At 35.1% G+C, this 18055-nt stretch overlaps 1 protein-coding gene across 1 annotated transcript; it reads right to left on the bottom strand.

Annotated features, from left to right (window-relative positions):
- Positions 187 to 10168, bottom strand: LOC105164365 (pentatricopeptide repeat-containing protein At3g09040, mitochondrial). The gene is made up of 6 exons (XM_011083003.2): positions 6720 to 10168; positions 6516 to 6605; positions 6304 to 6418; positions 5154 to 5456; positions 761 to 4865; positions 187 to 580 (listed from the first exon to the last, which is right to left on the bottom strand). The coding sequence occupies exon 1, from the start codon at positions 10117 to 10119 to the stop codon at positions 7162 to 7164; it is 2958 nt and encodes a 985-aa protein (XP_011081305.1). The 5' UTR covers positions 10120 to 10168; the 3' UTR covers positions 187 to 580; positions 761 to 4865; positions 5154 to 5456; positions 6304 to 6418; positions 6516 to 6605; positions 6720 to 7161.

The following is an 18055-nucleotide window of genomic DNA, read 5'->3' as shown; positions in this document are numbered from 1 at the left end:
TGCCGCAAGCTGATTGTACATTCCTCCAGTGTTGTAACACATGATTGGTTCTGAGGTATGGAAGGAATTAGGAAAATAAGATGATAAAAACACAACACAGTAAATTCTGATTGGTAAAGAAAGAATTAGCGAGTGATGAGTTTTGGTTGTCTTACACAAGGACATATCATCAGATAACATTTTTCTTCTCTTCTTCGTTTTGTGAGGATATCGCGCAAAGGAAACTTTTTCGAACAAGATAAACCTTTCAAAGTCCAGTAGTTGTATTTGTACACTTCATGTGTGGAACTCCATTATTACTCTCTATTTTCAAGTAACATCTGTCCCTTGGACATTGATATTGTAGGACTGTCTCATGGATGAAGTTGGGATTGAGTGTTTTAAGATTCTAAAACTGCAGTAAACATAAAAGCACTGGAACTTACAAGTATATCTTGACCTATCCATGCAAAAGAGGCATTTCTGTACACAGCCAAACCACAGCAAGAGCTGTGCAGAATGGAGCAACAGCAAAGTATGGTGTGAGATAACCCCCAAGACAGGCACTTTCATAAATGATTCTCCAGCTCACTTGAACCACCTGAAAATTTTAGCATCCATCTCATCTGAGAGTTTGATTCTTCTTTTCTAGTGAAACCCATGAACTACTTTGGGTACTACTGATTCTCAATGGAGAAAACTGTCACTTCATTTTCGTTCGATTGTTATCTTGTTTGCTCATTTTAAGTTAGGGAAACTCCATGAAGTAGAAGTACCATACCTTGATAGTAAGGCAACTAAGCAAGTCTGCCAACCCTGTGAAATGAAAAAAGGCAGAAATTCAGGAAGATAATCGCCACAGAAACATCAAATGCACTCACCAAGTTTTTCATCAATGGAGTCCTAAAACCATAAAAGTTCAGCTTTGAACATGGACATAAGAGAAAAAATGCAGGTATTTTTTTTTTTTTAATTGAATTTTCAATTGAGTCCCCAGTCCTTCTATATTAAAAACGCACAAGATAATTACAGCGGGGAGAGCTACCTCCCTAAAATTTCTAGTAAAACCATAAACAAGGAGTACTACTCCCTAACAAATAGAGCAACAATAAACAAGGAGTACTACTCCCTTACAACAAAAGACCCGAACAGGTGTCATAGAGAAATTATGGCAAGTCAAAAAGATTTTTGTTATCCCACCACGTCGTGGATTGCACAACACCTGCAAATAAATCTGTACAAAAAGGCCAACCCAAAGTGTATGTAATGTTCCAAAAGGATAAATAATGAACATAAGTATAACCGTGGAGAACAAGTTTGTATGGCTAGCAGCCTTTGAACCTCTGCGAGGGGTTCATAAGACCTGCAAAAGATAAAACAGCAAACAACTAGATAAAGGAGATTAACAGAAGTGATAAGACCAAAAGGTAACCAGATAAATATTGGTCCCAACGTCAACCAATATGGATGAGTAACCTCCTAGGACCCCATATAGGAACAACCAAAAAACAGCACAGAAAAGCTCAGATAGGGCAACAAATAACAGCGAAGAACTAGTCAGTAATGAAATACCCCTAATTTCATGAAAAAATATGCTTAGCTGAAATTAAAGGTATTTAGTACTTCTGATTCTAATAGCAGGCAAGGAGCAGGCGTCCAGTCTAATTAAACCTTTAGGAATACCAGTGATATTATCTAGGGATACAATGGTGAGATGTTGGCTGAAACAGGCTTGGTTAGCAAAATAATCAGCCACTTGGTTACCCTCTCTAAAGATGTGTGTTATCTTGAACTCAGTTTTGGATAGAAGCTCTCTAATTTGTTGCAGCAAGTTTTGAAGGTGCCATGGCCCTTGGGGGGGAGAGGAAATAAGCTTGATGGCGATGTTGGCATCTGTTTCCACCCATATTTTCCTAATGTTGTTATCAATGCACAATTTAACACCTCTATATATAGCATTTAGTTCTGCTGCTGTGTTGGACATGAGACCAACATGTTCCTGGAATGCAAAGACAGTCTGACCAAGATGATTTCTGATGATGCCGCCTGCTCCCGTAACGCCTGGATTTCCTTTTGAGGCCCCATCCGTGTTCAATTTGAACCATCCCCTATCTGGCTTAATCCACTTAACAATAGAGATTCTGGATGATATCTTCTGAGGGGAAAATGAAATTTTAAAAAGAGAGGCAACAGATCTGTCCCCTTTCCAGTGTATAGTTCTCATGAGGTTGGTTTTACCAAGCAGATGAAGATAATTGAGGGTTTGAGAGATAATACGATAAGCTTTGAAAGGAGCCCCCTCAAATATGGCAGCATTCCTACAAGTCCAAATGTTCCACATGATCAGCGGGGGAAGAATATCTCTGATGTGAAGTTGATTAGAAATATTACTTTTCCAGGCTTGAAGGATCATGAAAAAAAAAAAATTGTCCGTGACAGGAATATTGAGTTGAAAAAATGCAGGTATTTAAGCATGCAAAAGGTGATATTTCACACCTCTACACAACCAATGCAGAAGAGAACCACCAATAGTTCAATGAACCAATATGACATAAGCTTGTATCTAAGAATCAAGAAGCATGAAGCAACAACGACAAACAAGATTGCAGACGTCGTGTTGATATCCACTACACTGCTTCCACCAAGGGCTTTTAATGTTTGGAAGTTCATATGTAGAATCCTACCGAAAGGAACATCATTCATACGTACAGTCAGAGGCAAAGAAGGGTATAAATTTTACTTGCAAAATCAAGTAACTGCCCAGATAGGAAGACTTCAAGGATGGCAGACCTTTAACAATTTATCTTGCTCTATAGCTGCTTCTCTTGCACTCCATGCAGACCAGTAAGACGCACAAAATATGGTACCTACTGCCATTAACCAAAGAAATACCTCGGCTATATCAACCACTGGTCTCCTTGGAGAGTACAGCTGCACAGATACTGTAAAAGGGAAGAGTTTTTTTGGTTGACAATATTGCACTGGAACCAAATGTAACAAGTATTTTATTAAGTATCAGGGAGTAAAATGGTTACAGCAATATTTTGGCAGACAAGACTGCAGAAGTATTGTATTTTACTAAAGCGATCAAGGAATGTCAGGTGTTTCCAGCATCAAGGAGGGTGAGACTTTGTCTTTCAGCCAAATGATATTTTAGGCATTGAGAGAACACAAAAAAAATTGTCTTTTTTCCTTCCATGCAGGAAATCCATAATTAGCATCTGAGACATAATAATTATAAAATTAAAATAGCTAATAGCAAAACCTAAGCAGGAAAAGAAAAGAGTGATCTTCTCCTTAGCAGGACCGCAGCAATCCCGAGGGTCTGAAAGTGAGAGTCGAGATTGGTTGGCATTTTTTTCCTTCGATACTGTGGTAGTACCAAATCTAGCACCAATACCAACAAATTCCTCATCTTCGACCCCATTAACCGAAGTTTGAACTTTTACCTTATAGAGAAAAAACAATTACAATTAAAGTAAAATGAGAAAAAATAATCTCAAAAGGAACAGACAGGAGGCAGCCATCTCCACAGGCGAGCACTCATTCATACTTGTAGCTCCAAAGTAACTAGAAGTGGGTATAAGGAGGCTACATCCAGGCAAACTGTTATAGTGTTACACCTACTTAGTAATCGCCATTATGCCTAGTTTAGAGTGCTACGAAGACGTAAGCAAGCTCTGTCAAAGAAAAAAGGAAAAGCGGAGGAGACCCTTCAGATTATCTCAACGGATACTAGACTATCATTCATAATCAAAGATCAGAATGACGGTCAAATAAGTGTCCACCATTATAATATTCACAATACTGGGAAACAAGAAATGAGACAATAGTAAAGGAAACCTCTGGATATAGAAACCAAAATTATAAATAGGGAACAACTTGCCAGAAAAGGTTTTATGCATGGATTCTAATTATATTAAACTGAAAGACAAATATAATATTACTAAATGCAAGCTCCGACTGGCAGTTAAAAACCACAATGTCTTTTGGTTATCCTGCAGTTGGAAGAAGATGCAGAAAAAGGAAAATCATTTAAACATATGATAACTTTATTCTTCATAAGCCTCCTAAGCTATCCACTGGAGACGATGGAAATTGAGTTATGATTTGCTCAAACGTTAAACCAAATATCATAATGGATGAAACAAAATATTGATGGATAAGATCCCCATCAATGAACTAAGAAATACGAAGGCGAAGTTCAAGGAATCACAAATGGATTGCAGCCCTATAGTAAATTTATCCGTGTATGCAAAATACCTGGTATATATCGACATAAATACAAACTCTATTCATAAAAACAACATAATAAAACCTACCAAGATTATTGTAATTAGAATAAACAATTCATCATTGAAATTCGCTCAAATACAACTAGAACAACATGCAAGCTATATATACACATATAACATACTTCAAAGCTAAGCAATTTAAGACAAAAACCGAGTCATCAAGATTTAATCGTTCAACACATATAACATACTTCAAAGCTAAGCAATTTAAGACAAAAACTAAGTCATCAAGATTTAATCGTTCAACCAATAAACAATTAAATTACAAACACCCAACAGAGAAATCACAAAAACATTAAATGGGTGGGCCGGAAATGAAGTAAAATTGCAAAAACTTACCAGTACAAAATCATTCTCACAACCGGGCTTCTTGGGGGCCGAATAGTCATCATGAGCTATGTCACCGGCAGTCACTCCAGTTGGGCTGCTTAACCACACAAACAAAGCTGCACATACGCAAATTAAACTCCAAATTCTCCGAAATCCCATCAGCGGAGTTTCGGAAACTTGATGAACAATTTCCCCTTTGTTTCTTGCTTTTACTGCATCGGCAATTCTGTTGAATTGGTAGAGAGAGGGAGATTGTGTTTTCTGGTGGAGCGAATCAAAATAATTTCGAATCAAATGTTTCTGGGGAATCCAAGATGAGCTGTACAGAGTTACAGTATGGAAATTCCCGAACAATTGTAGTTAATATAAGAAGCAAATATCCATTCCCAAAGGACTACCATTTCAATGATTCTGAATTTGTGATTGTGGTAGAACAGTACGTAAAACCAAGTACAGCAAGGAAACTATTTGATCAGAATCATCGGCTAAAACCACATAGCTATTAGCTTCGGTAGATAATCTTTAAACTTTCTACTTACTGTCGCTAACCTGTTGTAGCATAGCTTCAAGGAATTAGTGAAGATCTTTATATTCTAATGCTAACAGCTCTGGAATGATGACCTGCTCCTCCACATTTTGTTTTGCTTAATTAAGCCTCTGAAAACCCTCTTTCTTACTTGATTCAACTCACTGGATTGTTGATACCATAATCAGTGGCAAGCTCATCATGCTGTTGATGCTCTGGATTTTCAGGATAAACTGTTCATGTGCCTTTTGAACTGGTGGACGACGAATTAGATATGGAGTCCTTGAAGAGTCTCCATCAAGCTCTCTCCTAGCTGAACTCCATCTCTGGAATTAATAATCATAGCTCATTACCCATAGGGGTAAATCTACTGCTGACTCTACAACATCACAAATAAGGAGTAAACAAGAACTCAAAACTGATGTATAAGGAAGTGAACCCCACTGAAGATCCTGAGCGTAATGGTATTCACCACCTCCATTGTGTTTACCTTGGACCTCATATATCCCAACCAGAAAATGGGGGAGAAATAACATCAAAATGATAGGAAAAAATAAAGTATTTCAGCATCATCAACCCCTCAATGTCCAATTACCAAAGAGAGAAAGCAACAGGCACACTGAAAGAAGTTCGGTGCTCAAGACCAATTGAAAACATTAAATTACCAAAACTCAGCAACACTCCTCAAGCAAAACCATGAAAGAATATATGTGTTGCCATTAGCATCATTCTAGTTAAGAACACTACCAAAGAATAAAAGAGCCATTTCATATTTTTCTGAAGCATGATCCTATAGTACTACAACTGGTTTCTTAAATGATTGCCCATGGAGAATAATCACAGGGCTAAGTGTCTGTGAAGTTATATTAGCCACTTGTTGACTATAGAATCTAAGTTCTACTGAAAACAAGTCTAACCCAAAAGATGATCTCGAACTTTATAAGCAGAATATATAAGAACTTCGTAACTCATTTTACGGTCCATGTCTTTTCACATACTTTGTATTTTAAGATAAACCTCATCTAACAAGCGCCATATTTGAGTGAGGATGGAAAAGCCAAGTCTTCCTAAAGAAACCCACACGCTCGGACATTTATATAGGTGGAAGTGGGACAATTAGGTACTACTTTTTTATTTCTAATAATTCCAATCATGAAAAAGTTGTAAGCTTACCAATTAGTTTGTCAAACTCAGAGAGAAGTAATCACTTGAGCAACTTTCTTACTGCTGGAGGCATTGCCGCATGACCAGTTTGTGCTTGTATGTACATATGGCCATCCTGAACCAGCTGGTGAATGAACATAAAAGACGTGTTACATGAATTACCTGTAGATCTACATATGACCATCCTGCACCAGCACAAAGCTGAACACAGAAGACATTACATGAATTACGTGTATATCGACGTATGACCATCCTGAACCAGCTGGAGACTTCAACATAAAAGACGTCATACATGAATTACCTGCGCAGAACTGTAAGCAAATGCAGGTCACATAAAAGAGAATGGGAAAGTACTAAAAACAGAACCGTGCAACATTCCACCAAATTTTGACATTTTGAGACAAATTCATATGTTGACGTGTTACCTGGTCCCAGCAATTACATTCTGATGTCTCGACATTAGCACCAGGAAAACAGACAACTCTGGGAAGGCTCCTATACTAATTTACAGCCACTGCTTCAATAACTACTTTACGTACACTCTTTAAGATTTGCATGTATGAGAGTATAATCACACAATAGTAGACAATTCAGCAGCATAATCAATCACAGTGGAATAAGAGAAGAGTGCCATACTTTAGTAAAACTACGAGTCCAATGGAAAGAGCAATCTCTGCTAATGCTTCTATTAAGATCAAGGAGTCAGATCGCAATCCGGGTATTCATCAAAAGTGGAACACTTAGATTCGGAAACATCACCTCGACCTTCATCAGTTAAGTCAAATCTTTTGAAAAGTCCTGTTATCTCAGCGGCACGCCAGTCAATTTTATCACCTGCAGCAAGGAAACTTCTCTTTTGTTCCACTGTTATCCAGCTACATCCAGGGAAAGTTTACTACTTCCAGCAAATTTTTTAACTCCTTTCTCTGTCATCTTTTTCCTGACAGAATTAACACCATCCCAGTTTCCTGATGCTGCATGTATATGGGAAAGCAACACATAAGGCGAAGAATCCTGTGGTTCCAACTCAATTAGCTTTTCTGCTGCATGCTGCCCCCTTATATCATCTCCATGCAATCTGCAAGCGCTAAGATATGTGGCCCATATCATAGAATCAGGCTCAAAGTCCAAGTTCTCAATAAATTTCTCCGCCTCTGCAAGAAAACCCCAGCGTCCAAAAAGATCAATCATGCAGGCACAGTGATCGACTCGAGGCTGCACCCCATAATGACTGATCATAGTATCATATATTTCTTGACCTTCCATCACCATTCCTGCATGACTACATGCAGTTAGAACACCAAGAAAAGTGACTTCGTCTGGTTTTACACTTGCCCTCTTCATCTCTTCAAAAATCTCTAGAGCACATTCTGCATAACCATTTTTCGCGTATCCAACAATCATTGAGTTCCATGAAATAACATCTTTCTTGCTAATCATTTCCCTGAAAACTTTGGCTGAACTTTTCATATCCCCACATTTCGCATACATATCCACAAGAGCACTTCCAGTCAGCTCATCTTTATCATAACCAATATGAAAGATGAAAGAGTGGATTTTCCTACCATCCTCTAAAGAAGATAAACCTGAGGATGCTCTGAGGACACTGGCAAATGTCGCTTGGTCAGGCATGGCATTATGACTACGCATTTCTCGGTACCAAAGTAGAGCCTCCTCACCATTGTCATTTTGAGCGCTTCCTGATATCAAGACAGTCCATATTATTGTGCTTTTTGGATCAGGGAGCTCAGAGAAAAGACAAACGGCATCAGTATTTCTTTGAGCACTCATGTACATTCCCAAGAGAGCAACAACCAAAAATTCATCATTATATGGGAGGCCAAGCTTCACGATGAAAGAGTGGATTTGCCTTCCAAAATACAACTCAATATTATCTGAACATCCCTCCAGAAGGGTAGCAAAAGTGACTTCTGAGGGTTGCAATCCATCAGAAAGCATATGTTTGAATAAATTTACTGCCTGACCCAAGCTCAATCGAGCATGACCAGAAATTAAAGCATTTATGCAAACCACACTTCTTTCAGGCATGTAAGAGAAAAGTGTAGTTGCAGCTTCAACAATTCCACACTTACAATACATGTCAATGAGCGAGCTACCAGCATAAAGCCCTTTCTCTAGGCCATATTTGACCAGAAAACAGTGTACTTGCGTACCTTTGCAGAGATCTCGCAAATTTGCCGTGGCATTGAGTATGCTAGCTAAGGATACCTCATCAGGTGTGATCCCCTCTGACATCATTCTGCTAAACATACAAAAAGCTTCTTCTTCTTCTTCTTCTTGTACATAACCAACAATAATCGCGTTCCAGGAAACATTATCTGGATTGCTAATTTGCTCAAATAGTTTCCTCGCATTGCATAGAGCCCCGCATTTGGCGTACATATCTACCAATGCATTTTGCACATATAAGTTTACTCCAAACTCATTCTTCATAAGAACTGCATGTAATCGGCGACCTATTTCCATATTTGCAAGACAAGCACAAGCACTCAGCACACTAGTGTACGTATATTCATCAGGTTGATATCCACAGATCTTCATTTTCGAAAATAACTCCAAAACTTCATGAGCATGCCCATTCTGAGCATAACCTCCAAGCAATGCATTCCATAACACATTATTTTTCTCTTCTAGACCGTCGAAGACTGCCTTTGCAGCCTCCATCTTCTGACATTTGGCATACATGTTAACCAGAGAACTCCCAGCATATACATTAGAGTCTAGCCCCCGCTTCACTGCCCAAGTATGGACCTGCAAGCCATAACTGTGGTTAGATACATTTGCAATTGCCCTCAGTACACTTCCTAGTGTAGAACGTGTTGGTTCGATGCCAGCACTGATCATATTCTTGAAAAGTTTAACGGCCTCTCCCTCGTTACCGCATTTTGCATGCCCCGAAATCATTACATTCCACGCCACAACATTTGGATTAGGCATTTGGGAAAACAGATGACAAGCATCCTCAAGTCTTCCTTGCCTAACACACGCACTCAAGATGGTCACAAACACCACAGCGTCTGGCAGACGACCTGCCTTTTGCATTTCCTCAAAGACTTCCATTGCCTCCTCAGTCAAACCACCTTGAGCAAGTCCTGAAATCAGTGCAGTCCAAGAAACTGTATCCAGTTTCACAGCATCATCAAATATTCTCTTAGCAACCATCAGATGACCACATTTGGCATACATATCAATCAATGCTCCCTCGCAATATGAATGAGCTTCAAGCCCCATTTTCATAACAGCACAATGCACTTGCTTCCCCAGCTCCAAGTCCATCAACTTAGCACAAGCTGACAAAACAATCGCAAAACTAAACTGATTCCCCACCACCCCAGTGCTCCACATAGAACCGAAATCCTCCAGAACATCTCTAAAAAATCCTTTACGCGAGTTCATTATCATCATCGAATTCCAAGCCAATTCATCCCTTTCCCGGAGGTGCAAAAATACCTTTTCTGCATAATCCGCTTGGCCGCATTTGGCATATAAATCCACGATGGAATTCCCCAAGTCCCCATCCGATGAAACACCAAGTTTCAGGCTCCGAGCGTGGACTGTCTTGGCGGTCTTCACAGACAAACTCAGTCTTTCCGGCATTCGGTCGAGCAGTTGGCGGGACTGGATTTTCTTGCATTCTTGCAAGCATATCTTCAATAAATGGCTGTAAAGGTTACGTTCTTGTGCTGATGAATTATGGATTTGATCTTTTACAATCCGGGTTGCTGAAAATTTGAGTTCCTGGTTCAGGAATTCGGAAGAGTTTGATTTGAATCGCTGATTCTTGATTTGAAATCTTGACAGCATTGGCGCGGAAGTGAATAAAATTCTGATCAAGTCATAATATATACTCTTCATAAAGTGAAGGGTATTTCTAACCGCGTACTTATGTTTATGTAAATAGATATATTAAAAAATATATCCCTTTCAAAATATATATATATATACAACAAAATATATAAATTGAAAACGGTATACATAATTATAAGGAAAAATTATATCTACACTTTTTACATATATTTATAAAAAAATATCAACATCACTTACGTAATTCACCCGTAAATAATATATGCATCCACGGACATCTTTGCAGCCTTGTGGCCAAACCGGCACGAGTCATGTGTACTATGGAGTTCATTCATTTTCAAGCATATTTATGTGTATCTTGATTAACATTTAAGGTAAATTATACCTACGTCTTTTAAGATTATGTTTAATTATAAAAACACTCTATATTTTTTTATAAATTACACACACACCTTCAAGTAGGTATTATTTAATATACCTTGTGTGCTTTGTAAAACTACAGACATCCTTTGAGGGGTGTTTATGTTAAATTTCATCATTAAATACAAAGTGTACTTGTAATTATAACTACAACCCCAAGAAGCTCTGCAAATGTTTCTTGTCTTTAAGTACGTCTAGAAAATTGCGAATTTTCTCCACAATGTGATCCTGTAACTCAATTCCTGCTTCATCAATAAGAACTCCTAAAAATTCAATTTTATTGACAGCAATAGTAGTTTTCTTTCATAAAGTACTAAACCTTATTTATAGCATTCATCAGAAAAAATTTCAAGATATTTAATATAATCTTTCATATTTTTAGATGCAACCAGTATATCGTCAATGTAGACAAACATAAATTCAAAACAATCTTTAAAAACATTATCAATTTTCCTTTAAAATATCTGGGCTGCATTAGCTAAACCCATTGGAAGCACATTTCAGATATATTACTCATGTGGTGTGGAGAATGCAGTAAATGTCTTTGATTCGCTCTCCATTTTAATTTGATAAAAGTCATATTTACAATCGAATTTAGAAAATACTTTTGTACCTTTAAGTGCTCTCTACTGGGAATGTAATAACCATCAAATTCTAATATTTTATTAATATCTTGATAGTTAATTACCAACTTGGGTTTACCTCTCTTTAGCTCACCATGGTTTCTTACCAGAAATCCAGGGCTACTGTAGGTAGAGACTCTAGGCTCAATGAGTCCAAGATTGATATGCTCTTTGATAGTTACCTGCATATCCTTCCAGTCCTCCATGTTCATCTGAATAGGTTTGTATCTAACGTACTCATACATGCATTCTTCTTTAACTTTTAGAGTAGTTTCGATCTTGTTCCTATCCCACCATGCTAGAAGGTTTTCACAGTAATTCTTTTGGATAAGTCTCTTGACATTCTCAAGAGAGAGCTTGCTCGCTTCGCTAATGTCTAACAACTTTATGTCTTGTAATGCTTCCTTGAGGTTTCTAATCTCTTCCGCAGATTCCTCATATAAGCTATTATTATCAATGAGTTCGTTGCCTTAAAGACAAAAGAACTTTACAAAATTTTTCCTTATCCTGCATTTTTGAACGAGTTAATCTGGCACCGAGTTCACCATGCTCGTTGCGAAAATTTATAGGCATTATCCTGTTAAAGGCCTTTTCTCTTTGCAAAACCTGTATCTCACTACCATAGTTAATAGTAAAGATTAACATATTCCTTTGATTATCTTGCATATATCTTGCAAACATTTGAATGAAATTATTACTAAATAAGATATCGGCACCTGTATCATGAAAGTAGACTATGATTATCCAAATGCTCCTCCGATCATGATCTTGACTTCTTGTATTCCCTTATTGAATATTAGGATTTTCTGTGTAAAATCCCTTCCTGTAATAACGATAAGGTTTCCCTTGCTTGTTTAGGGAAAAACTCCAAATTTTGTCGTGGCAAATTTCTGATTCTGAATCAATATAAGCTACAAAATACTCTGTCTTATATTTATCATACAACATACCAACAGATATCTATATAGAAAGGGACTCGTAATTCAATCCTTATGGTAACTCCATCAAAATTGAATTCTATTCCATTACCTTTTTTCTTCCCCATAGTTTATGATTCGAGAAAACTTAAAATCTGTCCATAGTTGTTGCTCAACATCACACCACTCTTCAACTCCCTCTCACGAAAAAAATGGACAGTACATTGAAGAGTTATTTCAACTATTGCTGTCACTGGCAGGCGGGAGCCCCTTTCAGAATCCCATTGATGCATTCTGACATGTTGGTTGTCAAAATACCACATCGTTATCCACCATCATGAGATGCTATCCATTTTTCCTTGTTAATCCGGTCCAAAAATGCGAACGCTTCAAGTTTTTGGCTCTTTATCTTCCATAGTTCAATTGAACTTTATAACATGATAATTTGAGTCAACTCTCCAACAAAAATACTTCAAGACTACAATTTTTAAATGTCCGTGTCGTAAGAGATATATTGGATGAGATACAATTTAACCAGGTCTCTCATATTCAAAATATTGCGTACATCTAATTTATACACGACGGTGGTTGGCACATAATGCTTTTATCTCACAAAATTTGGACTTAATTTATTAGTATGTTAGTGGGGTTTAATGGTGACCAAATTAAACAATGTCTCGATAACGCTGGGCTTAAGGAATAATAGTTCATCCCAACATAAATTCAAGAAAAAGAAATATGAAATTATTCACACTATTTTATATTTTCACGTTCAATTCATTAAAAAGCTCGTTTGGACAACCTAGTGTAAGACAATCACTCTAAACTAACCTAATCGTACTAAAACTAAATATTTCTAGAGAAAATACTCATTGGACAACAATTTGAACTTAAATGGTTTTTGATTAGGAGTTATAGTCTTAAATAGTTGAGCAAAATTTCAAGAAAGCAAAAAGGGGTGATCAAGAAACTGGCCTTTCCCATGAGTAGTTCCTTCATTGCAACATTTGGACTAGACTACTTGCAAAAATCCCTGCAACTACATGTTTAGGTTACTGAATACAGATCTTTACACAGGTTAAACATCTACAGACTCTGAGCATCATCTTCAATTCTTTCGGACAGCTCTCTGAAGAGCTTGTCTGATCACACTTGTTGATGCAGTTTTTAATCCCTTGCTCTGCAAACAATGCAGGAGATCATTAGTAGTGTTGGAAAAATTTCAGTTTTGTGTAATTGAAACAAACGTTTTGAAATGTAACAATCAATTTAAAAATCAAAAATAATAAAAGCCACGTTAAAACAAATAATATATAACAGTTGAAAACACGATTTATGACAAGAATTAAAATAATAAACTTACAATGAGAATCGTATCGTAACAATTCTCAGTCCAATAGAAATTGTAAGTCGCTGCTTGTCTTGAAAAAACCATACGTCCCTTTATTTTTTTGTTGGGACTTTTTTGTACTTTTTCATTAATACAGATAGTAAATTGCATTTAACCCATTTCTAAGAAGGTAAATTACTTTATTTTAAAAAATATAAAGAGTTTAATTGGTGTATTTCAAAAAATACAGGAAAATAAGTTGTTATTTTTTCTTTCTTTTAAAAAAAATAATTTACTCATTTATAATATCACAAAAAAATTTCTTGTATTTTTTCCTTGACAATGTATTTAATTTTTTTCCTTGACGATATATATAGTTTACAGAAAAGTTGACCTAATACAAATGTTCAAAGTTCAAACAGCCCATACAACTTGCTTTAAGTTGACTTTTCTGTCTACATTTCTATTTCCGAGAAAAATTATGGGTAAATTATAACAACCTCTCTTGAGGTTTGACATAATTATAAATACTTTTTTATTATTTAAAAAATTATCAATACCCCCTATGTTTACGGTCTTCTAACAATTAGCCAAATCCGTTAGGTTTCCATTCATTTTTTGTGGTGAACTGACCAAAATGTCATTGTGGTTATTTATTCTCTAAAGTTTTTTAATTTGTTTATGAACTAAGTACATAATTCTTTTATAATTTTTAAATTTTTTTCATCCACCCCGTTTGAATTTTTATAAGTTTTTAATTTTTTTAAAAATTAAAAAATACTGCAAGGGCAAAGTTAACAATTTCATACCTCCATCCAAGGATTACATAATTTCATCAAATATTAGAAGGTATTTGTAATTTTTCAAATGGAGTATTTATAATTATAACAAATCTCATAGGACGTGGTTTTAATTTATCTAAAAATTAAATAAGTATAATAAAGAGAAAAGTAGTAAGAGAAGTTGTGATGGTGAGACCTTTAGTGAAGTCATCCATGTTCAAATATATATGTATTCAACTTGCTACTGCCAGAAAATAAATAAAGTAAGATGATAATATTTTTCTACATTTGAATTAAGAACTTGTCCCACAACTATGAAATTTAAAATCTTTATAAATGTTTTTTTTTTTCTTTTTTCGTTTGCTAGCTAAAAGAGTGTTGATTGGTGAGCAGGATTGTCCAATTATGAGATGACACTAAAAAAAAAATATATGATTTTTTGCTATAATTAATTATGACAAATATAAATCAACTACGGTCTCGCACCGGTCATTGACCATTGTTTCCTGTAAGGGTAGCTAAAATATTTGTCATGGCCAAAACTAAGGCAATTTTGTCTTGCCGTGGCTAAAAACAATAGGGAATATTGATTATCGTAGTAAACGTTTAAATTTTTGCTTTTATTTTATTTAACCGTGGTTAATAGTATTAATTTTCAATAGTATTTAAGGAGTGGTCATTTATAATATAGCAAAAAAGCAAATTAGTTACAGTGTAATCATATATAGAACCATTTTTGAAGGGGTCGAATGTCATATTCTCTATGGGTTTGAACTTACCATTCTTATATTTACTACATGGACAACGAATTTTCTACCATTCGTAAAACTATGCCATGTTTTTCCCCAATTTATTAACTCAATTACCGCATGTAGAAATTCTTTTCTAACACCATTATTACGTTGTTTGATACATCCAGTTTTTCAATTTTCTCAACATTTTTTTAGAACAACTAATAATTTAAAATAGTCATATATTACTATAAATCATTAGATCATAATAATCCTTAGCTATTAATGCAGCAGTAATATTGTATGCAGGAAGAGATGTCAAATTGAGTCCACTTTTCGCAAGAACATCCCGGTTGGTGAGTTTGACAGCATGGGTGTTGAGTTCTGGTCCATGCTGGTGTTTTCTAATAATCGAGGCAGAGTGTTGAAAGTGATGGTATTTCATGATTGTATGCTCAATAGACTTTTCTCCCCAACGTGTGAACATCTTGTATGCAAAATCCGTTCATGGTTAGATGTTGCTCAACATCAAAACACTTTTCAACTCCCTCTCACGAAAATAATGGACATTATGTTGAAGCGTTATTTCAACTATTGATGTCACCGGTTAGGTGGCAAGCCCCTTTCAGAACTCCATTAATGCATTCTCACATGTTGGTTGTCAAAATTTCGTATCGCTGCTGTCCATTTTTCCTTATTAATCCGATCTAAGAATGCAAAAACTTCGAATTTTTTGTTCTTTATCTCTTCCATAATTAAATATTAATTTACGTCGTTTTATTTATTACACTTTGGCAGCCGTATGACATGGACTCATATATCATTATGGTCATGGAGATCAACATGTCCTTTAATATTCTATACAATAGTGGAAATGCATCGTCCCAAACAGGTCCTTCGCCAATTCGGGATGAGGCAAAATATTCTAGAAGCAGTGGATACTCGAGATATGAGTTTGCATCAAATCTCCTGTAAGAATCGTACAGATACAAATTGGAACATGCAACACATACAATACATTAGTAGATGATAGAGACGATATGATACGATTGTACAAAGGCCACCCATTTCAAACAGAAGAGATTCAGAACGAGTGTACTGAGAACGGTACAATACCATAACACGCCATTTCGTGTCGTCATTTACCGACAAGCATGTGAAAAGCGGATACCAACTTGGAGATGCACCTATGTTGCAAATTGTGGTATGTTACATATAATCAAATACTTTATTTTAAACACTTTTTTTTACGTTAAATTCATTATTTTTCTACATTATTCAGACAAATGTGGTAAATTCCCTTGAAGCAATTTGTCAATCTAGACTACTAGATATTGAAAAATACTGTCAATTGGTGGATCAATTTTCTTTTGCCATTTTTCTGCTTTCAATCATTTTCAACTAGTTGTATTGGTTTTCCGCACGTAGTGTTTGTTTGGTCAATAATTGCTAGGTATTTTTTTTTTTTTGGGTCAAATTTGATAAGGGCATTTCAAGTTTTGGGTCAACTTGATTTAAAGTTTGACTGGTCAGAACTATATTATGTTATCACTATTCTTTTTTTTTTTTGAATTAATGTTCCTTGTTCTTTTCCATCTTAATATCAATTCTTTATTTATTAAGGTCTGAAAATAATTTTTTAATTTATTTGAACTGTAAAATTAAATCGAATTGAACCAAAATTTTGATTAAATAAAAAATTCAAACTTTAAAATGTTGTATCGAATGCCGAACTAAATTGTCATATTTGATCTCAATAATTACTATTCTTCTGAAGCTAAGGCCGTATGACCTCTAATCGAACCAAAATTTTCATATATAAAAAATTCAGACTTTAAAATGCTATATCGAATATCGAACCAAATTCCCAAATTTCGTCTCAATAATTACTACTCTTCTGAAGCTGAGGTCCATGATTTTAGAAGTCATGGGTTCGAATTCCTCCTATGCATGAGATGTTGTGTCTACTGAATAGTAGGTCTTGATATTATTGATCAAAGTATTCTTGTTGTAAATTGTAATGATCTTTGTTAGATATTGATATCCGATAAGAACGTTGTAAATAATTTATTTCAATTAATAATAGTTCATCGCTCTTACTTAAAAAATAATAATAATATTGTTCCTGTATTTTGGTTTAGAACCCAACAAACTTATTTTTCACTAAAAATATAAAAGAAAAATTAAAAATTATATATTTCCAACAATAATTACACTTCTTATTTAATTGTTTTTTTAGTTTTAAATAAGTAAATAATAAAATTATATGAAATAATTAATATGTAAAAACTAAATATAGAAATAAATCAAATTAATAATTTAATATTTTGTATGGTTTAGCTTGATATCAAATATTTAGAAAATAAAATCGAATATAGAACCAAAACTATCGTTTTCATATCGAATTTTCTGTTCAAACTGGATTCGATCGATTTATCAAACTGTGAACCTTCCTAACTATGCTTCAATTACAGAAGTTATAAATGCGAATACAAAAGCACAGGTGCCGTCCTCTCTGATGGGTTTATGGGCCGAGTTTGACAAGTTATATATACATTTAAAAAAAAAAATTAATTTTTGTTACGTTATAAATAATCATGATTTAAAAAATATGATAATTCAATATTATTACTACGATTAAATAAAATCAAAGTGAAAACCTGAAGTTTGCCCACAATTATTTAATATTCACTATGATTTTTTTATCATAGGCACACTTGCAGAAACAACGAGACTAATAGCCGTTGTGGAGCTCTGGTTGATTTGGATTGCCATGATTTTCTTTGTGGCTATACTAATTATTAACCGTAGTGAAGAATCGTAATTTTTCTAATATAATTTTAAAAAATAAATTAAAATAAAATATTTATATAAATTGTATTATTAATTTATTGTAGAGTAAGAAAAAAATACCTAAAAATATGTATTGAAATTGAGCATGATGAAGCATATATGGAACGAGTGGCTTTGAATGTCAAACTTACGTCTCTGTAGAAACTTTCTAGATGCCTTCAAATGAAAGACAAGTAGTGATTGTAACAATTAATATATAGGGTAAAATTACAATCACCTCTTTTGATATTTATCATAATTATGAATACTTTTTTATAATTTAAAAAATTATAAATACTCT

Source organism: Sesamum indicum, linkage group LG6 (assembly GCF_000512975.1).
Source record: "Sesamum indicum cultivar Zhongzhi No. 13 linkage group LG6, S_indicum_v1.0, whole genome shotgun sequence".
Classification (NCBI taxonomy): Eukaryota; Viridiplantae; Streptophyta; class Magnoliopsida; order Lamiales; family Pedaliaceae; genus Sesamum; species Sesamum indicum.
Note: the sequence above shows the minus strand (reverse complement) of the source record. Positions and strands in the feature narration are given on the sequence as shown.

What these genes read in the sequence shown, in the direction of transcription:
- LOC105164365 (XM_011083003.2), bottom strand. Translation starts at nt 10,119, where the DNA reads ATGCTGTCAAGATTTCAAATCAAGAATCAGCGATTCAAATCAAACTCT.